At 48.3% G+C, this 21,907-nt stretch overlaps 1 protein-coding gene across 5 annotated transcripts in view; it reads left to right on the top strand.

Annotated features, from left to right (window-relative positions):
- The window catches only part of PI4KA (phosphatidylinositol 4-kinase alpha), a 150,728-nt gene that overhangs the window by 99,229 nt on the left and 29,592 nt on the right, over nucleotides 1-21,907 (top strand). For all 5 annotated transcript variants that reach the window (XM_055375017.1, XM_031007558.3, XM_055375015.1 and 2 more), the window contains 9 exons: nucleotides 6,336-6,406; nucleotides 6,489-6,613; nucleotides 7,758-7,839; nucleotides 8,137-8,220; nucleotides 9,517-9,606; nucleotides 11,836-11,955; nucleotides 14,815-14,907; nucleotides 16,331-16,487; nucleotides 16,740-16,867. In XM_055375017.1, coding sequence (XP_055230992.1) covers nucleotides 6,336-6,406; nucleotides 6,489-6,613; nucleotides 7,758-7,839; nucleotides 8,137-8,220; nucleotides 9,517-9,606; nucleotides 11,836-11,955; nucleotides 14,815-14,907; nucleotides 16,331-16,487; nucleotides 16,740-16,867 — 950 coding nt within the window. The remainder of the gene's footprint in view (nucleotides 1-6,335; nucleotides 6,407-6,488; nucleotides 6,614-7,757; nucleotides 7,840-8,136; nucleotides 8,221-9,516; nucleotides 9,607-11,835; nucleotides 11,956-14,814; nucleotides 14,908-16,330; nucleotides 16,488-16,739; nucleotides 16,868-21,907) is intronic.

Below are 21,907 nucleotides of genomic sequence, written 5' to 3'. Positions count from 1 at the left end.
GTAGTCCCAGCTGCTCGGGAGGCTGAGGCAGGAGAATTGCTTGAACCTGGGAGGCGGAGGTTGAGGTGAGCCGAGATCGTGCCTCAGCACTCCATCCTGGGTGACAGAGAGACTCTGTCTCAAAAAAAGAAAAGAAAAAGAAAAACCAATGCTTCAAGAAATGTTTTTTAAAAATCACCCCAGGCCAGGCACAGTGGCTTATGCCTGTAATCCCAATACTTTGGGAGGCCAACCCAAGTGGATTACTTGAGGCCAGGAGTTTAATACCAGCCTGGGCTACATAGCAATACCCCATCTGTACAAAAAATATAATTAGCTGGGCATGGTGGAACACGCCTGTTGTCCTAGCTAGTCTGGGGGCTGAGGCAGGGGGATCCCTTGAGCCCAGTTCAAGGTTGAAGTGAGCCAGGATGGCACCACTGCACTCCAGCCTAGGTGACGGAGCAAGACCCTGTCTCTTAAAAAACAAACAAACAAAAAAATGCCCCAGGGGCTCTGAGATACTGCTTCAGGTAAGACTCTTCTAGTAAGTCCTTTGTGGAGCACTTCACACTGCTGTACAACAGTCAGGAAGTCAGGTGCATGAATTTATTTTTGCAGCTGGGAGCCAGTGGAGTTGTCAAGGAAAGACTGTGAGGGTTCTGGAAGCTCCCCCTTCTGGCAGTAAGCGGGGGATTGGAGTGAGCAAGGAGCCCATTTGAGGCCAGGGATGGGAGGTGCAGGCAGGCAGTTTCTACAGAGAAGCCTCTTCCAGAGGGGATGTAGACACAGGGCGGGATGGGGGCCACATTCAGAGAGTCTCACACACATGCCCCAGGACCACTTGGGGCTATAAGAGAGATGCTGTCAAGCTGTGGCTGAACTGTTCATTGATCTGTTCCCCTCATCTGTCCACCTTGCATTTGTCCATGTAGCAGCAGATTTTGTGCTAAGTTTTGTGCCAGACCAGGGGTGTCCAATTTTTTGGCTTCCTTGAGCCACATTGGAAGAAAAAGAATTGTCTTGGGCCACACATAAAACATACTAATGATAGCTGATGAGCAAAAAAAAAAAAAAAAAAAAAAAAGAAAAGAAAGAAAAATCACACACAAAAAATCTTATAATATTTTAAGACAGTTAAGACACAGAATCTCATGATTTTTTTTTTTTTTTTTTTTTGAGACAGAGTCTTGCTCTGTTGCCCAAGCTGGAGTGCAGTGGAGCCATCTCAGCTCACTGCAAGCTCCACCTCCCAGGTTCATGCCATTCTCCTGCCTCAGCCTCCCAAGTAGCTGGGACTACAGGCGCCCACCACCACGCCCGGCTAATTTTTTGTATTTTTAGTAGAGACAGGGTTTCACTGTGTTAGCCAGAATGGTCTCGATCTCCTGACCTCATGATCCGCCCGCCTCGGCCTCCCAAAGTGCAGGGATTACAGGTGTGAGCCACCGTGCCCGGCCCAGAATCTCATAATGTTTAAGTTTACAAATTTGTGTTGGGCCACATTCAAAGCCATCCTGGGCTGTGTGTGGACTGCGGATTGGAAAAGCTTGTGCTAGACAATTGGCCCACCCTGCGATTCTTTGGTTCTAGGAGAGAGACTAAGCAACAACAAAATTGAAACTGCCAACCTCTAGAAGAATTAAGCACCTAGCACATTATTCAGACAAGACCTGAGGAGACAAAAAAAGGAAGAAAAAGGCTGGGTGCGGTAGCTCACACCTGTAATCCCAGCACTCTGGGAGGCTGAAGTGGGTGGATCACTTGATGTCAGGAGTTCGAGACCAGCCTGGCCAACATGGTGAAACCCCATCTCTACTAAAAATACAAAAATGAGCCAGGTGCGGTGGCTTGTGCCTGTAGTCCTGGCTACTTGGGAGGCCGAGGCAGGAGAATCACTTGAACCTGGGAGGCAGAGGTTGCAGTGAGCTGAGATCATACCACACACTCCAGCCTGGGAGACAGAGTGAGACTCCATCTCAAAAAAAAAGGAAGAAGGAGAACCTAGCAGATTTTGCCAGCCTTCTAGAGAATATTCATAAACCGAATCAGATCCCTTTCTGAAGTGAGATGTCTCATTCGCCCTTCTCTCTGAGCTCTGTTTTTCTGTTCCTGTGACATCAGAGGACGTTAAATTGTTCCGGGGACTGATTGTTCCTCCTCACCTTAATTCAAAATAAAGCGATTTTCATTTTTGCAGTACATTGTACTCTTCCACATGGTTTCAAACTGATTATTTTTGTTCTGAGCGTGGCACTTAGCCAGTAAATGTACAGCTATTGAGTGTATATCCCTCTTATATTTTTCCTCTAAAACATGAAAGATAAGAAGGAAATGTCTTTGGAGACATATATTATTCTTGAATTTTCAGGACCTACCAGGAGGAGAGGGTATATGAAATATCTAGCATCCCCACTAAAGTGAGGACTTCTGCCTCCTCTCTGCAGGTATAAGATGAGCCTCTGTTATGTTCTCAGCTGCACAGGAACGTGAGGGCAGGAGCCTGCTGCTCACCTGCCCACCATCCTGTGAGTCAGTTCACCAATAATCCAGAGCTAAACTAAGGGGTTAAGAGGAGAGTGGCCTTTTTAAAGTGAAAATCTTACTTACCTTAGGGCCGGGTGTGGTAGCTCACACCTGTAATCTCAGCACTTTGGGAGCCGAGGTGGGCGGATCACTTCAGGTCAGGAGTTTGAGACCAGCCTGGCCAATATGATGAAACCCATCTCTACTAAAAATACAAAAATTAGCTGGGTGTGGTGGCAGGTGACTGTAATCCCAGCTACTTGGGAAGCTGAGGCAGGAAAATCAATTGAACCTGGGAGGCAGAAGTTGGAGTGAGGCAAGATCACACCACTGCGCTCCAGCCTGGGCAACAGAGCAAGACTACGTCTCAAAAAAAAAATTTTTTTTTAATCTCCTTAGATGCTACTACATGATATTGATTGGCATCTGATGACTATCTGATTATCAGGAATTTACAGTTTCAGTTTCCAAAGAACTATATGAAAAAACTATTATACTAGGCCAGGTGCGGTGGCTCACGCCTGTAATCCCAGCACTTTGGGAGGCCAAGGCGGGTGGATCACTTGAGGTCAGGAGTTTGAGACCAGCCTGACCAACACGGAGAAACCCCATCTCTACTGAAAATACAAAATTAGCCCTGCATGGTGGTGCATGCCTGTAATCCCACCTACTTGGGAGGCTGAGACAGGAGAATTGCTTGAATCTGGGAATGCAACCCGTCGGAGGTTGCAGTGAGCTGAGATCGCGCCACTGTGCTCCAGCCTGGGCGACGAGCGAAACTCCGTCTCAAAAAATTAAAAAAAAAAAACACTATTATACTAAACACACGGCCCAAAATAAGATTTCACCCACCCAACCCAGCCTCTTAAGAAAGCAGCCTCTCACTACCCTTAAGCATCTGTCCAGGTCACACTGATAACTTTTCAAATTGCTGTGGTCCCGCTTACCCTCATAACAGATAGCTATGAAAGGCCTCTTTATGTCTCAGGCTCCATGCTGGGCGTGAGGTGCCAAGCTGATAGCACCTGCCTTCTCTCTGTGCCTGAAGGCAGAGGGCAGACCCGGCATGTAGTCATGCAAATTAAAAACACTGGATAGAGAAACAGCATTATGGAGTGTGAATTGCATTTTATTACAGTTTCTTCATCTGCACTGTGATGATCACTGTGTTCTGTTGCTTTTTTTCTTTTTCTTTTTTTTTTTTTTATGTGACAGTGTGTCGCTCTGTCACCCAGCCTAGAGTGCAGTGGCACAATCTCAGCTTCCTGCAACCTCTACCTCCCAGGCTCAAGTGATTCTCGTGCCCCAGCCTCCCATGTAGCTGGAATTAACAGGTGTGCACCACCATGCCCAGCTAATTTTTGTATTTTTAGTAGAGATGGGGTTTCACCATGTTGGCCAGGCTGGTCTCAAACTCCTGACCTCAAGTGATCCACCCGCCTCAGCCTCCCAAAGTGCTGGGATTACAGGCATGAGCCACTGTGCCCAGCCCATTCTGTTGCCTTTTACAGCCTACTTGGCACCTCTGTAACAATGAGCATATCCAGTGCTCAGATCTTGGTTTCTAAATAGTGTTCTCCAATAAAAGGAACCAGGGCTCCATGGAGAAATGGTTGATTCTAGGGAGGCCTGTACAGGATGAGCCTGGGGCACCTTGTTACACCAGAAAGTAAGGATACACCAAGAAAGAAGAAGAAAAGACAAGACATGGGGCCTGTCCGAATGACACAGGAGCCAACCTGAAAGACCTCCAAGTGGCCAAAGCTGGAATGATTTGAATAGAATAAATGGTATTGGATTATAACCCAACGAATAAACATCCACGGTTCTGTAATGATTAGACTACCGAATAAATAAAAAATGGGGGAAAAGGCTGAACCTTCCTTACAGAATTCCAGTTACTATTAATAAAAATAGAAGAGGCTGGGCATGGTGGCTCATGCCCGTGATCCTAGCATTTTGGGAGGCCAAGGCAGGAGGATTGCTTGAGCCCAGGAGTTCAAGACCAGCCTAGGCAACAAAGCGATACCCTGTCCCTAAAAAATAAATTTTTGTTTTGTTTGAGACGGAGTCTCGCTCTGTCACCCAGGCTGGAGTGCAGTGGCATGATCTCAGCTCACTGCAACCTCTGTCTCCTGGGGTCAAGCGATTCTCCTGCCTCAGCCTCCCGAGTAGCTGGGATTACAGTGGCGCGCTACCATGCCTGGCTAATTTTTGTATTTTTAGTAAAGATGGGGTTTCACCATGTTGGCCAGGCTGGTCTCGAACTCCTGACCTCGTGATCCACCCACCTCGGCCTCTCAAAGTGCTGGGATTATGGGCGTGAGCCACCATGCCTGGCCAACATTTTTTAAAAAGTAGAAAGAATGAGGGAAATAGAAAATTCCTATGACAACCACAGTAACTACTGCAGGCAGAATTCACTCATGGATGCCAAAGTGAAGGGGCAAAATCTTAAAAGACATGATCTCTGCATAACTTCAAAGTATCTTCCCCAAAATATCAATCGCTGTGGTGGCTGTAATTCTCATTCACAAATTTCCTTCAGGAGGTAGCATTTAATTCCTTGGCTCTGAGTGTGGGCTGTCCTTAGTGACTTGCTTCTAAAGAATAGAGAAAGGGGACTGGGCATAGTGGCTCACGCCTGTAATCCTAGCACTTTAGAAGGCCGAGGCAGAAGGATTGCTGGACCCAGGAGTTCAAGACCAGCCTGGGCTACATAGTGAGACTCCCAGTCTCTACAAAAAATAATCAATTAGCTGAGCATGGTGTTGTACATCTGTAATCCCAGCCACCAGGGAGGCTGAGGTGGGAGGATCCCTTGAGCCTGGGAGATCAAGGTTGCAGCTGAGCTATGATCTCACCATTGCACTCCAGACTGGGCAACAAAGTGAGACCCTATCTCAAAAAAAATAGAAAAAGGGAAAAATGGTAACTCAAACCAAGTGGTCAAGGTTAGCTTCACCAGTAATAAGAGATACTGTTATCACATACCACTTACGTGATGCAGAAAGAGCACATCCAGGCCGGACACGGTGGCTCACGCCTGTAATCCCAGCACTTTGGGAGGCCAAGGCGGGCGGATCACGATGTCAGGAGATCAAGACCATCCTGGCCAACGTGGTGAAATCCCGTCTCTACTAAAAATACAAAAAATTAGCCGGGCGTGGTGGTGGGCACCTGTAGTCTCAGCTGCTCAGGAGGCTGAGACAGGAGAATGGCGTGAACCCAGGAGGCGGAGGTTGCAGTGAGCCAAGATCGCGCCACCGCACTCCAGCCTGGGCAACAGAGCGAGATTCAATCTCAAAAAAAAGAGAAAGAAAAAAAGAAAGGACACATCCACTCTATGGAGTTCTCCCTCAAATCCTGTAACCCTAGTCTTATCATGGGCAAGCATCAGACAAACCTAAATTAGGGGACATTCAACAAAATAACTGTTCTTCAAAAGTGTCAAAGTCACAAAAGACATTGACAGACTGAGGAGTCACCACATATTGGAGGGGAGTAGGAGACACAGATTAAATGCCACCTGGTGTCCTGGGTTGGATGCTGGAACAGAAGCGGGGCATGTGTGGGAGACCTGGGAAATCCAGACGAAGTCTGAAGTTTAGGTAATAGGATTATATCAATATCTGACTCAGTTTTGACACATCAGCCTGGTTACTGCAGATGTTAAAATCCAGGGAAGCTAGGTGAAGTGTATATGGGAGCTCTGTGCTGTCTTTGCCACTCTCTGTAAGTCTAAAATCATTTCAAAAGAAAATGATTGAAAGTTGCTAGGATTCTCTCTCTGTTGCTGCACCTTATCCGTGGAAACCTTCTCGTTTCAGGGATGATGCAGTGTGTGATTGCAGTCGCGGACAAAGTATTCGATGCCTTCCTGAACATGATGGCAGATAAAGTAAGCCTCTCCAGCATGAATGCGTGTCTGTCTGCTGGAGGCATCTGGGGCACTGCGGTACCTGTTTCTTTTGCATCTCTAGGCCAAGACCAAGGAGAACGAGGAGGAGCTGGAGCGGCACGCTCAGTTCCTGTTGGTGAACTTCAACCACATCCACAAGAGGATAAGGAGGGTGGCAGACAAGTATCTATCTGGTCTGGTGGATAAGTAAGCTCATTTTCCTGCTAATGTTTTGTGTGTATGTGTATAAACTTCTGTGATTTCAAATGCTGGGAAAAATCATCCTTATATTATTAGTCTAGGAAAAAATGGAGTCAGAATGAAAACTCCTAAGGGTGATGCAGCCTCCCTCCAATGTCCGTGAGTTTCCTGCAGAGTCTGAATTTTGGTGCAGAAACTTCTGTTCATTCTGAGCTATCGATGTTACTTACAGCACATTTGCTGGGTGCCACATCCCTGTGTCTCTCAGTCCCACCCACTCTGGCATGACCTGGTGCACCATCTTCTAGCCCAGGGCCCAGTATCTTTGGGCTTCTCAGGAACAAAAGCCCACACAGACCCTTCTGTGCTGTATGCTCTTCGTTCTGGGAGCCAAAACAGACCCTGTTGGGACATGTCCCCACACTGATGAGAACTCTCACAGGTGGGCTGGACCAGCTTCTCCAAGGTGAGAAGGCCAGAGGCAGCAAAACAACCACATGGAGGCTGCCTGCAGCTCCCCAGAGGTATCCAGTGGTTCTGGAGCCTGTTGCAGATACTGTGTGCCTGGTCCAGGCAGCAGCGCCACCAAAGGTGGTCAGGAGCCAGCCAGGGGTCACGAGAACGAGTCCAGCACACACATGGCGTGTGTCTGAGCTGGGCCTCCTGAGCAGTGGGCCACTGGTGGGTCACAGCTGTGCAGAGACACCTCTCCTTCAGCCCTGGGGCCGTCGGAGCCCATGGCCTGTCTTACCCCAGGGTGTCAGGTAGATACTGTTGTTTTCTCCATTATGTGAGAAATAATGGAGAACCCTGGTCAGAAACTAAGAGGATTGCTTTGGGAAGTGAGGGGTGTCCTGGCCAGTGCATAACCAAGGCAGTTGGTGTCAGGTTTATAGCAGGTCACTTGGGACGTGTCTGGCCCTAAGAAGTGGGGCTGGCAGGGGCCTGGGGAGCCTTTCTGACCAGGCATTGCTCACCTTACTGCAGTGAGCCTGAGGAGGCCAGGCATCCTGCTGCAAGGGCCTCCCGACCTCCCCCTTCAGCTGGCCTGAAGCAGATATGAGCTCAGGCTGGAATCTGAGGGGGCTCCTGGAAGCAGACCTTCCTTGGAGGTTTGGCTCTTGGTCCTGAGAGCCGGCTCTTGGTGCAGGTTTCCCCACTTGCTCTGGAGCGGGACTGTGCTGAAGACCATGCTGGACATCCTGCAGACCCTGTCACTGTCACTGAGCGCTGTGAGTGTCCCCAGGAGACCTAGGGCCCAAACACCACCCGCTCTACCACCACCCCGCCGGCCCTGTCCGCCCTGTGTTGTGGCATGCTTCTCTGACAATAAGCCTGAACATAATTAATGCTACAGGTGTCGAGTTGGGGGTGAGGGGGCCCAAATCCACCTGGTGTTTTGCAGTAAGTTGCATCAAGTATGGAGGCCTGTCACAGACAGACAGGTGGTGGGTAGGGGTGGCCCATGTGGTTGCTAGTGGCAACTTGGGGAAGGCAGTTTGGAAGAGGGAGTCTTGCTGTGCTTGCAGGATATTCACAAGGATCAGCCTTACTATGACATCCCCGATGCCCCCTACCGGATCACGGTTCCTGACACGTACGAAGCCCGTGAGGTAGGCCCGACACGATCCCCTGCATTAAGGGCCATCTTTACCACAATTCCCTGAGTATGTCCACGAGATGGTCAACCTGCCTGAGCTCACCCAGTCCCCAGCAATTCGAGGTGTGGGTGGTCCTGGCCCCATCCCCCAGTGAGGAGACCAAGCCATTGCCAGGCCCCACCGTGTGCAAGGTGAGCCGGCTGCCCCCAGGTCGTTCTGTCTTCCAAGCCCAGCTCTCCCACTTCAGCCATGTTGACTCAGCTGTGTTCTCGGTTTAGCTGCCAAAGAGGTCTTCAGCTACCAGCCAGTTTATAGCTTCTCGAGTCTGCATCGCACAAGCATGATTTTCAGGTGGACTTCACTTCTCTGAGGTGCACTGACATTTTGTTATTGTGGTAATAGGGGATCATGCCTTTGACTTATGCTATCCAGTGGGGAAACTGGCAGAATAAATCACTCCAAAAGAGGAGGATGTACTGGGTCTCTCCTCTCCCCAACTCGGTCTCAGAGCCCTCACTGTGGCAAGACTGCAACTCAGCTCACAGCTCCTTCAGCCTGGGCTGAGTCATGTCCTACCTCTGGACCTCCCTGCCAGACCAGCTGTCAATGGGGAGTTTCCCACAGAGTGGTGTGGCACCGAAGAGGATTTTGCCACGCAGAGCCTGCCCTCCCATCCAGTCCCAGACCCAGGACACAAGTTGCACAGTGTCTCTGTGACATGTTATTCATGTAGATGCTGCCACAAACCTTGTGCAGGAATTACAGATCATAGGGTGTGTGGGCTTCCTGGCCCCAGGGGCCTTGAGGTTCAAACTTAGTGGCTGTGCTAGTCTCTTGGGCTTCTGTAGCAAAAGACAACAGACTGGGCAGCTTGAAATGTCTTGACAGACATTGATTGTCTTACAGTTCTGAGGGCCAAAGTGTAAAATCAGTGTGTTGGCAGAGCTGGTTTCTGTGGAGACCTCTCTCCTCGGCTTGTGAATGGCAGCCTTCTCCCTGTGTCTTTACGTGTACTTCCCTCTGTGCACACCCTCCTCCCTGCCCCAGTATTTCTGTGTGTCCAAATTTCCTCTCCACACACGTAAGGAAGGATACTGGCCAGATTGGATCAGGACCTACCCTATCAGCCTTTTAATTGAATCACCTCTTTAAAGCTCTGTCTCCAAATGAGTTCCACTCTAAGGTACTGGTACCAGTTAAGGCGCAGCATAGGGATTTGGGGAGACACAGTTCAGCCCATGACAGTCACTACAGCAGCTCAGATGAACCGACCTCGGGTTGTTGAGAAGCAGCTTCACCCTCTTCCAGAGCATTGTGAAGGACTTCGCTGCACGCTGTGGGATGATCCTGCAGGAGGCCATGAAGTGGGCGCCTACCGTCACCAAGTCCCACCTGCAGGTACTTGAAACCATCAAAAGGCAGTCGCCGTAAGCTCCTTCAAGCTCCCCAAAAAGCTTTACAGAGACATGAAGAGCTCAAAATCCAAATAGCACTAGTGTGAATGGAGACTGGAAGCATCAGTCTAGGGCCTGAGAATAATAGATGCCTCAGAGGCTGCTCTGTGTGTTAGGAGCGCCTGTGGGGCCAGTGCTGGCCAGGGCACAAGGAGGGCATCTGACGGCTCACACCAGGTGAGGTGCCAGGTCTGTGGCAAGACTTGGGGGCTGCTCACGAGAGCAAGGGCTTGTGTGGTGGATGTGGGAGGCTGCCAGATGGCAGCATCTCTAAGGGCCAAGTGCATTGCTGGCACCTATGCCCAAAGGCAGGGGCCTGACCAAGGCTCGTGGAGCAGAGGCAGAGTTGGGGACTTGTGTCCCATTAAAGCTCCACATAAACTGCACATGTAGGTGCATGGGAGTCTTTCAGACAAAAACACTGGTTTGGAAACTCAGATGGCCACGAGGTAAACCACGTAATGCCACAGGGTGTGAGAGGAAAGAATTGCCTTAAAAGGAATCAAAGATGAGAAAAATACCTCTGGAAGGAATCTGTGTTAGCAGAGAGTGGGTGTGCTGAGAGGAACTCTTGTGAGGTTTACCTTGGCAGCACTTTAAAGATGAAACAGGCTCAAAAGTGTTTCTGGTTGTGGAGTCCAGGAAGGATAGAGCAGCCAGCTCCAAGAGCCCTGAGAGCTGTGTGGAAAGGCAGTGGCAAGAAACTATTTCCCTTTGTTCATTTACAGCAAAAGGGCCTCAGGTCCCAAGGGTGTCTGTCGTCTGAAGAGGGGAGGCCCCCTCTAATGCCTAGAAAGTTTAAGTGGACAAAAAAAGCAGCTGATAGAGCTTTTTACTTTCTCACGCAGGTCTGGCCTAAGAAGGAAATGGAAAATGAAAAGGCTTGAAGTGGTCTTGATTTTTCCACCAGGTGTCCCCTTGGCGTGCCCCAGGCCTGCCCTTTCACTTCCCCTGCAGTGCGCTTATTCCCCACCCTCCGTGCCCAGCCTCAGCCTTCCCCGAATCTGCCCTCTCCTCCACCCACCAGAGTAGTCTGGTTTTAATAGGCTATCTGGTCAGTGTACTTCCCTTTTAAACTTGATCATTAGTCACTCTTCATCGCCATGGTGTCCAAGGATGGGTTTCTGGAGCCCCAGGAGTCCCCCAAAACCATTGAGACAATTCTGCATGTACATACTCCTGTACATTTCTTCTTAAGGGAATTAGTTGGTTCACGCCTGTAAACACCTTTGCGTGACCCTGGAGGCCATTCTCGCCTGGCCTGCATCTGGCCCAGGCTCGCCCCCACCCTCCAGACCCTTGTCCTTGGTACTCCTGCAGGCTGAGCCCCCTGTGGTCCCCAGAAGAGGAGGCCTCCCTCACAGCTCTGGGCTCTGCCAGGTATCCCATTGCCTGGCACCCTTCTCCCACTGGGTGGCCAGGTGGACACAGGTGTTCTTCGTTCCTGCTGTCCAGTTCACCCACTCCAGGCTGCTGGTATGCTGCAGTAAAGAACCGAGGCCCCACACCACGCAGCCTGCCTGTTGAGCGCAAGGCCAAGGCTTTGTAGCTTATTTGCCTGGTGGCTACCACAGCAGATGCTCAGCAAGGATGTGCTGAAAGAATAAATGGTCCTCCCCCGTTGACGGTGCAACACTGCAGTGACTGCATGACAGCCGCTCAGGGAATTGGCCTCATCCTCAGTCAAATGAGCAGTAGCTGGTCATAGAGGGGCTTTGACTTACTGACAGTCCCACAGCTAGTTAGGGAGGGGCAGACCCAGGACAGAAACCCAGTGTTTGGTCCATTTGCCCACACCTTAATTTATAAGTTTTATTTTCCCCTTTAAATGAAATAGCAAGGCCAGGCACAGTGGCTCATGCCTGTAATCCTGACATTTTGGGATGCTGAGGCAGGAGGATCACTTGAGCCCAGGAATTCAAGCCAACCTGAGCAATATAGTGAGACACCATCTCTACAAAAAAAATTACAGAATTAGCCAGGCATAGTGGTGTGCCCCTATAGTCCCAGCTACTTGGGAAGCTGAGGCGGGAGGATGGCTTGAGTCTAAGAGGTCGAGGCCACAATGAGCCATGATCGTGCCACCACACTCCAGCCTGGGTGACAGAGTGAGACCCTGCCTCTAAAAAAATCAGATAAATAACTGAAACCCCATGTGTTTTTCCTATTTCAGGAATATCTGAACAAACATCAGAACTGGGTATCGGGACTGTCCCAGCACACGGGGCTGGCCATGGCCACTGAGAGCATCCTTCACTTTGCTGGCTACAACAAGCAGAACACAACTCTCGGGGTATGTGCGAGCCTTCTGAAGAGCAGTGACCCCTTAGACCATAGGAGCCACAGTGCAGGGGAGCTTAGAGCTCGGCTGTCGCTTTTCATGACGCACATGAGTACATGCAGGGTGCTGTGGATGTCTGTTGACAATGGTAGTGGTGCAAGCCGCACCTTGGCCCAAAGAAGAGGTGGCCATTGAAATGAGTGTTTCCTTATTGTGCTTTTTTTTTTTTTAATTTATGGATTTATGGGCATCAGTGCTTGATATGTCAGTGATCAGATTTTGATTTGAATGTCCCCATCTGAGAGGACGGAAACAGAGCTCCACCTGACACGGGCAGCGCGATGCCACAGTTGCACTTACCTGGAGCGTATACTGGACTCCTGAACAGTTCTGTTTTCTGCAGGTGCTGAACCGCACATGAATGCCTTCAGCTTCTTGTTCTGCTAGAGATTAATCTAGAGGACAGAGGGTTCACACAGCAATACTTTCTGAGTTAAATTAGAGCTAAGAGTTAAATAGGATTAAAGCAGGCAGTTCCACCTGGCCATGTGACTGGGGCTGGTCACAGAGATTTTGTTGGTTAATGTGAATCTAGAGCCTGGCCATGTGTGCTTCCCAACTCTCTCCAAATGGAGCATGAGATGGGATATGTGGAGGTGCAGAGGCTGAGCACCCAGGAGGAAGGGTGACAGGCCTCCCTTGGGATACCGGCGGGAGAGAGGGGCCTGAGTGCCCTCTGGCTTTTGTGGGGCCTGAGGCTGTGCCAGAGAAGGCTGGTGTCTTCTCGCCTCATTTTGCTATCAGGGCACTTCCCTCGAGGTTACTGCACTATCTCTAAAGACACCAGTCTAGCAGACATGGTTGAGCTGGGTCCAGCCTGCACCTGCAGGGCCACCTGCACCGGGTCTCCTACTCTGACAGGGCACCAGGTATCAGTGCCCTGACCTGGACGTCTCTGCCACTGGGTGGCCACAGAGGCCAGAGGCGGAACTCATAGACTGTAAGAGTTTATGACAGTCATAAGCCTTTTCCTTTTTGGGGGTGGTAGGAGCAAAGCTTTATTACATAAAATAGAATATGTGTTCCCATTTGTAAGCCTTTTCTAGACTCTAGCCAGCTGACTTGTGAAAGATCTGTTTTGCCTAAAATATTTTGTTCTTTTTCCCCAGAAAATTCGATGTAAGTTAGGTTTTCTCTAACTTATTTTTTTTTAATTTTTAAAAATTAATTCTGGGGCCGGGCACGGTGGCTCATGCCTGTAATCCCAGCACTTTGGGAGGCCAAGGCAGGCGGATCACAAGGTCAGGAGATCGAGACCATCCTGGCCAACATGGTGAAACCCCGTCTCTACTAAAACTACAAAAAATTAGCCGGACATGGTGGCAGGCGCCTGTAGTCCCAGCTACTTGGGAGGCTGAGGCAGGAGAATGGCGTGAACCCGGGAGGCGGAGCTTGCAGTGAGCCGAGATCCCGCCACTGCACTCCAGCCTGGGCAACAGAGTGAGACTCCATCTCAAAAAAAAAAATTAATTATTATTATTATTATTTTTTTTTATGAAACCCCATCTCTAGTAAAAATACAAAAATTAGCCAGGCGTGGTGACACGCACCTGTAATCCCAGCTACTCGGGAGGCTGAGTCAGGAGAATCACTTGAACCAGGGAGGCAGAGGCTGCAGTGAGCCGAGATCGCATTGGGCAGTGAGGAGTGATGGTGGAAGGGAGGGAGCTGGCCTGCGCTGCCCATCAGGTGCTGTTTGCCATGCCAGGACATTGTGTGTGTCATTACGTTGAACGTGTAACAACATTGTGAGAGGGTTATGCCCACTTTACAGATGAGCACATTGAGGCTCAGAGACATTGACTTCCCAAGGTCTCACAGCTGATTAGTATCAGAGCCAAGCTCTAACTCAGTCCTGCTTGGTGCCAAAGACCGCATTGTTTCCAGAAAATGTAAAGCAGTTTTACATGATCTATGTTTTTAAATAAACCAGTTTAATAATTTCATGAGAAAAATCATGTATTTTTGTTCTTGTTTATATTTTGATGTTCCCCAACATCTGTATTTTCTTCTCCTGGTCCTGTTTCTCCACACCATGTCCCCTCAAAAAAAATCCCTCTAAACTCAAAACAGTTGAGAAGCTCACTTTCCCCATTAGTACTGATGCTAAAGGGAAATGCGAAAGGAGGTCCTTTTCAATGCATGCTGTACTCTGCAGTGACCGTGGATGAACAGGAACTGAAAGGTGTGGCACAGCAGCCAGCCTGGGTTAGGAAGCCAGGTCACTGAGGCCCTGGGGTTGGGAGGCTGAGGCTGAAGCAGAGAGAGTGGCTGGAGGGGTGGAGTGGGTGGGCGGTAGTTTTCAAATATTTTTCTCCCATTCTGTGGGTTGCCTTTGTATTCAAGGTGTACCCTTTTCTGTCTCTTCCCATTAGACTGAAGAGCAGCCAGCAGATGTTTAAGAGCCTGCTGGCCTTGGCTCTCCCCTTCAGCCCCTTTACGGTCTGTAAGTGACATTTATAAGCTGCACACGCAACTCTCAAGGAGACGGCTGTGAATGCTTTCATGGCGTTTCCATCACAGGTGACAATTGCTCTCACAATCTAGTGATTCTTTTTCTTGCAAAGGCCTATTTACCAGTAGCAGAAACTGCCTTCCAGAGACTTTTTTTTTTAATTTCTTATGGAACATATCAAACTGCTGGGTATTCTAAAATATTTTGCTTTATTAACTTGCCAGCAGTGAAGATTTTTATTAATAGTAACCCCCAGATCCGAGTGTGACTTCTTAATTGGGTTTAGGCTTAGCCATGGTAAACACGAGAAAAGGATAGTGCTGCCATAGTCTAAAATAATGGTTATCTGTCTGTAGGCAACTCAGCTGACTGAGCGCCCGGCCTGTGTGAAGAAAGACTACTCCAACTTCATGGCATCCCTGAATTTGCGCAACCGCTACGCAGGCGAGGTACTTCTCTTGTCCTTGCACCCTAGGTCCTTTAAAGTGTCCTCTTGTTTTGAGGCCTGTTGGCTGCTTCCTCGTGGAAAATGAACAAAGCGTCCGGGTGATGTGGAATTAACATATTTTAGGAGGATTTAAAGGGCACATTTTAGGAGGATTCTTGGCACATTCCAGAGTGTTTATGACAGTTACTTGTTTTTTCCACAAGAGGGTAACTCTGTGTACACTTTGGCTACACTGAATGAAGGTTTTTAATTTTTTTGGCTTTTTTTTACAGCAGTAACAAACAGTTACATGCCATAGGCTCTTGGGCACTCGGTAAGATGTATGTATTATTATTCCAGTTTTATAGATAAAAAGAGGTTCCCAAGATTAAGTAACTTGCCAAAGTCGCACAAGTGAGCCACCGCGCCCGGCCTAGTCTATGCCATTTCTAAGCTCCCTGGTGACTCTGAAAGTCTATCAGTGGCCTGGTCCGAGTGGGAGTTCACTCCTTCTTAGCTCTCTGTCACTTGTATGTTCTTCTCTCTGGAAAAAAAAGTTATATTTGTCTTTAAAAATAGATAGGTTGGCCAAGCACAGTGGCTCACGCCAGTAATCCCAGCACTTTGGGAGGCCGAGACAGGAGGATCACCTGAGCCCAGGAGTTCGAGGATGCAGTGAAGTATGATTGCACCACTGCACTCCAGCCTGGGCAACAGAGCAAGACTCTGTCTCAAAGAAAAAATTATTAATAATAGTAAGGAGGGCTGGGTGTGGCCGCTCACGCCTGTAATCCCAGCACTTAGGGAGGCCAAGGCGGGTGGATTATTTGAGGTCAGGAGTTCAAGACCAGCCTGGCCAACATGGTGAAACCCTGTCTCTACTAAAATACAAAAATTAGCCGGGCGTGGTGGCGCATGCCTGTAATCCAGCTACTTGGGAGGCTGAGGTGGGAGGATCACTTGAACCCAGGAGGCAGAGGTTGCACTGAGTCGAGATCATGCCACTGCACTCCAACCTGAGCGTCAGAGCGAGACTCCCCTCTCTCAAAAAATAATAATGAGGCTGATATTGTTGTTTGAGTCATTAATTGAGTTTGAGGAAATATATTTATCCAGCTCACATTCATGCAGTCCCACCATGGGTCAGACCCCGGGCTCACTGCTGGGTACAATGATGAGGGACAAGGTTCCCACCCTTGGGGAACATCTGCAGTGGTAGCACTGCCAACATGCATTTCTAGAGGAGCTGTTCTTTAAAAAAAAAAAAAAAGCTGTGATCAGTAGTAGCATCATTGAAATGAGCCTGTCTCTCTGCATGCATGAGCTCCACTTTGGGACAGCGAGGCACCCACCAGTGCCACCACAAGTGTGGTCTGGTGGCTTCCAGAACCTCACCCACATTGCCTGGATTATATGCTTAGTTGCTGATGAGAATGTTTTTGCAGGTGTATGGAATGATTCGGTTCTCAGGCACCACAGGCCAGATGTCTGACCTGAACAAAATGATGGTCCAGGATCTACATTCAGCTTTAGACCGCAGTCATCCTCAGCACTACACGCAGGCCATGTTCAAGCTGACTGCAATGCTCATTAGCAGTAAAGGTAACTCACTGAAGCACTGTGGAATTCTGGGCTCGTTTCTAAATGAATGCTGGCCTTGATGACCCATAGCCAGCTGGAGTACTGGCCGGAGAAAGAGCAGGAGCTCCCCCAGTAGAGGAGTATCTCTCATGAGTGGAAAGTCAATAAAAGGCCATCACTGGCCCCAGCTGGTCAACTCTTGTTAGCCCAGGGAAGCTGTTTTTGGGTTCAGCTGTTGTTGGAGGCCTCTGACTGACGTGTGTTTGGTTCCAGATTGTGACCCGCAGCTTCTTCATCATCTGTGCTGGGGTCCCCTCCGGATGTTCAATGAGCATGGCATGGAGACAGCCCTGGCCTGCTGGGAGTGGCTGCTGGCCGGCAAGGATGGAGTGGAAGTGCCGGTAGGACCCTGACCTCGGGTTGGCAATGCGGATGGGATGGGATAACAGACGGGAAGAGCCTTCCCTGGTGCTGCCACCACCAAGCATGGAGACACTGGGCAAGCCCCTCACCTTCTCAAGCCTCAGTCTCCTTATGGATTCTATTATTATACCTGACAGTTACAGAAAATAGAATATATGTTAACAGCAACCCACTGGTACCTAGAAGCCGTTATCTCCCAAAACCTCGGTAGGGGAAGCCATTTCCCTACTGAAATGGGAAATCCAGCTTTTTGAACACCTGTTAACTCTGAATTTGATTGGGAGCAGTTGTGTTTGTCCATGGGAATGTTTTTCTTGACCTAATCTTGGGATCAGCCCCCTTTCCCTGGCATCCGTATTTCTGGAGTTGCTACTGCGGGGGGCCCACAAGGAAGTTTATACTCACCTTTCAGCTGATTAGATAAACGCTTAAGAACAATTTTATTTTTCAAAGATCCTGTTAACTGTCAGGGTAGCAGGGAATTTGACATGTTTTCTTTCTGTATTTCTTAGGATCAGTTGAAATGAGTGGTCAGAAAGGGGGATTTTGATTTTCTTCTTCCCTCAGGAAAATTGGAATATTTCCAAAAATGGAATTAAAATGTTCCGGGCTGGTGGTGGTGGCAGTGATGATAATATCTCACATTTGCCTGCTATTTTATAACCTCGTGGGGTTTGTATCAATCACACCATTCAGCGCTGTTAGGAAACATTTTGGTCCAGTGGGCGCCTGGGGGAGGTTATCTAGTCAGGGGGACACCTGTGAAGTCAGGGGAGTGCTGGGTTCTCAGCCTGACCAGCCTGCTCCCATCAAAGATATGCAGAAGGGCCTGTGGAAGTCACGCTTCAGCCTGCAGGGCTCTGATTCCTGGGCGGGGCTCCTCACCTGCATGGTGGACATCATTACAAGAGCACCTGCATCCTAGTGAGCTGTCGGTAAACGACAACTGGAGTGGCCGCAGCAGTTATAGTTCTTGCCAGGGAGAGGATTCTGCAGAGACAGCTGTATACCATTGCCACTGTGGATTTACTGCCATTATGACACCCAATTTCTCCCTCTAATTCCTTGTGTCCTGTTTTCATATTTTACTACTATATGCAGTAGACCTTATAATGTTGTTTCTGTTCAAAAAAATCAAAAGTCTTTCAAAGAAATTAAGACAAAGCTTTGTTATAGCATTATAATTTATCCAAATGTTTTTCATCACTCACACTTTTAGAGTCTTCCTGTGATCTCCTCTGCCAAGTAATTTTCTTTAACAGTTCCAGTAATGCAGGTCTGCTGGAAATAAATTCTCTCATCTTAGTTCACCTTCATCTTTGATGCATATGGATTATTTTTTCTAGGCCCAGGATTCTAGGTTGATAGTTTTTTGTTTTATTGTTTTTAGCATTTCAAATATTATCTTCTATTGTCTAGTAGCTTGCATTGTTTCTGGAGAGAAGTCAACAGTCTTTTTGTTTCTCAGTACAGCCGGCCCTCCATATCCATGTGTTCCACATCCTGGAACCAGTTCCCCTGAGGATACCAAGGATGACTGTATATGTTATTGTTTTTCTTTTGACTACTTGTTGGATGTTTCTCCTTATCTTTCATTTTTAGTTGTTTGACTGTATATGTTATTGTTTTTCTTTTGACTACTTGCTGGATGTTTCTCCTTATCTTTCATTTTTAGTTGTTTGACTGTGTGTCATTTTCATTGTATTTATCCTGTTGGAATTAATTGAGCTTCTTAATTTCAGGGATTTAGGATTTTCATCAAACTTGGAAATCTTGAGGTCAATATTTCTTTGTCATTTCTTTTTTTTTTTTTTTTTTTACTTCCTAGGCTCTTAGGTCAATATTTTTTTAATTTTTTTTTTACTTCATTCTCTCTCTCTCTCGTCTCCTTTTTGGATTCCAGGTACACATATATTAGTGACTTGGTATTGTCCCATAGATCATCGACATTCTCTGTGGTCTTTTTCAGTTTTTCAGGGTTTTTCTCACTCTTTCATTTGGTTAAATTTTTTTTTAACCTGTATACCAGTTCACTGTTCTTTTCTTCTGCTTTATTCATTCTGCTGTAAAACCATCTTGTATATTTTTTATTTCAGATACAATTCTCAGGTCTAGAAAACAAAACAAAAAATAAATAAATATTTAATTTAAAAATAAGAAAAAGAAACAATTCCAGATCTAGGATTTCTAGTTAATTCTTTTTTGTTTTGTTTTGTTTTTGTTTTTGTTTTTGTTTTTTGAGATGGGGTCTCACTCTGTTGCCCAGGCAGGAGTGCAGTGGCACAATCTTGGCTCACTGCAACCTCCACCTCCTGGGTTCAAGTGATTCTCCCACCTCAGCCTCCCAAGTAAGTAGGATTACAGGCACCAGCCATCATGCCCGGCTAATTTTTGTATTTTTGTACAGACAGGGTTTCACCATGTTGGCCAGGCTGGTCTTGGACTCCTGACCGCAAGTGATGCGCCTGCCTCAGCCTCCCAAAGTGCTGGTATTACAGGCATGAGCCACCACGCCCAGCCATTTAATTCTTTTTTATAGTTTGCATTTTCTGCTGCTGAGATTCTCTTACCTTCATGCATTCTTTCCATTATTTCTTATAAATCTTTGAGCATATTTATTGTAATTATTTTTATATCCTTATCTAGTCTGTTCTTATATTTGAGTCATCTTGGGTCAGTTTCTTTTTATCTGTTTTCTTCACTGTTTGAAAGTTTTTGTTTCTATACTGGACATTGTACATTTAAATAAAACTGACAGTTGAGGAGGACTGCTGTATATTTTCCCAGAGAGAAGGAGGTCTTTATTTTTTTTCTTTTTTTTTTTTTCTGAAGACAGTCTTGCTATGTTGCCCAGGCTGACGTCAAATTCCTGAGCTCAAGTGATTCTCCTGCCTCGGCCTCTTGACCCAGTAGCTGGGACTTTTTTTGTTGTTGCTTTTTTTTGTTTTTTTTTTTTTGAGATGGAGTCTCGCTCTGTCACCCAGGCTGGAGTGCAGTGGCCCGATCTTGGCTCACTGCAAGCTCCGCCTCCCGGGTTCACGCCATTCTCCTGTCTCAGCCTCCTGAATACCTGGGACTACAGGCGCCCGCCACCACGCCCGGCTAATTTTTTGTATTTTTTAGTAGAGATGGGGTTTCACTGTGTTAGCCAGGATGGTCTCGATCTCCTGACCTTGTGATCCGCCCGCCTCAGCCTCCGAAAGTGCTGGGATTATAGGCGTGAGCCACTGCGCCCAGCCAGTTGCTTTTTTTTTTTTTTTTTTTTTTTTTTTTTTTGTGACTGAGTCTCCTGACTGTGTTAGCCAGGATGGTCTCGATCTCTTGACCCTGTGATCCGCCCGCCTCGGCCTCCCCAAGTGCTGGGATTACAGGCGTGAGCCACCGCGCCTGTCCGAGATGTCTTTCTTATGTCTGGTGGCTCCTCCTCCTACTCAATAGCTGGTCTTGGCAGGAAGTATGGGTTCTTCCTGCTTTTTACCTCACTTCCTTTTTTTTTTATTTTAAGCAAAATTGGGAAAGGTGTCTTAAAGGGATTTTTATACAAACCAAATTACTGTTTCATTTGGGGTCTTTTGGAGTCCAGCTTGCACTTCCTGCTCCTGCCATCTCCAGTGGCTCAGCTGGCCTCAGGTCCCTTGGCCTGTGTCAGGCTTCTCCACCCACTCACACTCACACCTGGCACTGGCCCCAGCAGCACATGGTCATTCAGGTCCTCACTCCCTGTCTCTGCCTTTACAAGGACCTGACCTGTCCAGGTCTCATAGTGCCCAGGAGATGAAGAGATGTCACACTTGCTGTTCACATCTCAGCGTGGGAACAGTGGGGAGCCTGACCTCCTTACAGGGGTCTGGGACCTTCATTTCACTGAGAGGGGAAAGATTCGTGATCCTTGTATGATACTTAAAATTCATGACCCAAAATAAATGCATGTGGGCTGCACTAGTAACTGATAACTTGCTCTGGTCCTGCTGTGTACCCAACTTAAGCAGGGCATTATATGTATATTACTCTCCTGTCCATCGAACCCAGGCCTTGGGGTCTAGGCTGACGGTTGCAGTTTCCCCCACACCCTGAGGCTGTCCTCCTCTGGGCTCAGGAGGTACCCGATCCTGGGAAGTCTTAGCCACGCTCACTCCTGTGTGGGCCCAGGTGCCCACCTGCCTGCACACACCTGCCTACACACTATCTCTTGGTGGGACTCTCCACTTCCCAGAAGAGGACAAGTGTGCCCTCCTCTCAGGGTCTTCTGGAAGCCCTGGTTTCACCACAAATTGTGACTGTCAGGACACAGTGCTGCTATGGTCAGGATTCCTTTCCATATGCTGCTTCAGCCTCAGACCTCGGTGGGCCTTAAGAGTAGGGGCTGCTCAGCCAGGCGCAGTGGCTCACGCCTGTGATCCCAGCACTTTGGGAGGCCGAGGCAGGTGGATCACCTGAGGTCGGGAGATCGAGACCAGCCTGACCAATATGGAGAAACCCTGTCTCTACTAAATATATAAAATTAGCCGGGTGTGGTGGCATGTGCCTGTAATCCCAGCTACTTAGGAGGCTGAGGCAGGAGAATCGCTTGAACCCAGGAGGTGGAGGTTGTGGTGAGCCAACATCGCACCATTGCACTCCAGCCTGGGCAACAAGAGCGAAACTCCGCCTCAAAAAAAAAAAAAAAAAAAAAAAAGAAAAAGAGTAGGGGCTGTAGCCGTTCCCATTTCACAGGGCACTGGGGGTGCTCCTGACCACGTGTCAGCCCTCACATTGTACCTGGGGCTCTGGAGCCCAGATCCGTCTCTCTCCTCTCCACTTCCTTAGTCCAGGTGCCCTTGAACCTCTGACCTCCCTGTCTGGTCCTCAGATAGGAGTGGGTTGGTTGACCCCTGGGGGCAGGGCAGTTGGAGTACAGATATCACTAGCAGGTCCCAGATGGTAGGAGGACAGATCAGCTCAGGGAAAGCTGCTCACAGCCTCCTTCAGAGTTCTGGGTCTTGAAAGCAGCTGTTTTGGGACTTAAGGCCTTTGTAATT

Source organism: Gorilla gorilla, chromosome 23 (assembly GCF_029281585.2).
Source record: "Gorilla gorilla gorilla isolate KB3781 chromosome 23, NHGRI_mGorGor1-v2.1_pri, whole genome shotgun sequence".
In the NCBI taxonomy this organism is placed as follows: domain Eukaryota; kingdom Metazoa; phylum Chordata; class Mammalia; order Primates; family Hominidae; genus Gorilla; species Gorilla gorilla.
This window is presented reverse-complemented; position numbering and strand designations above follow the sequence as displayed.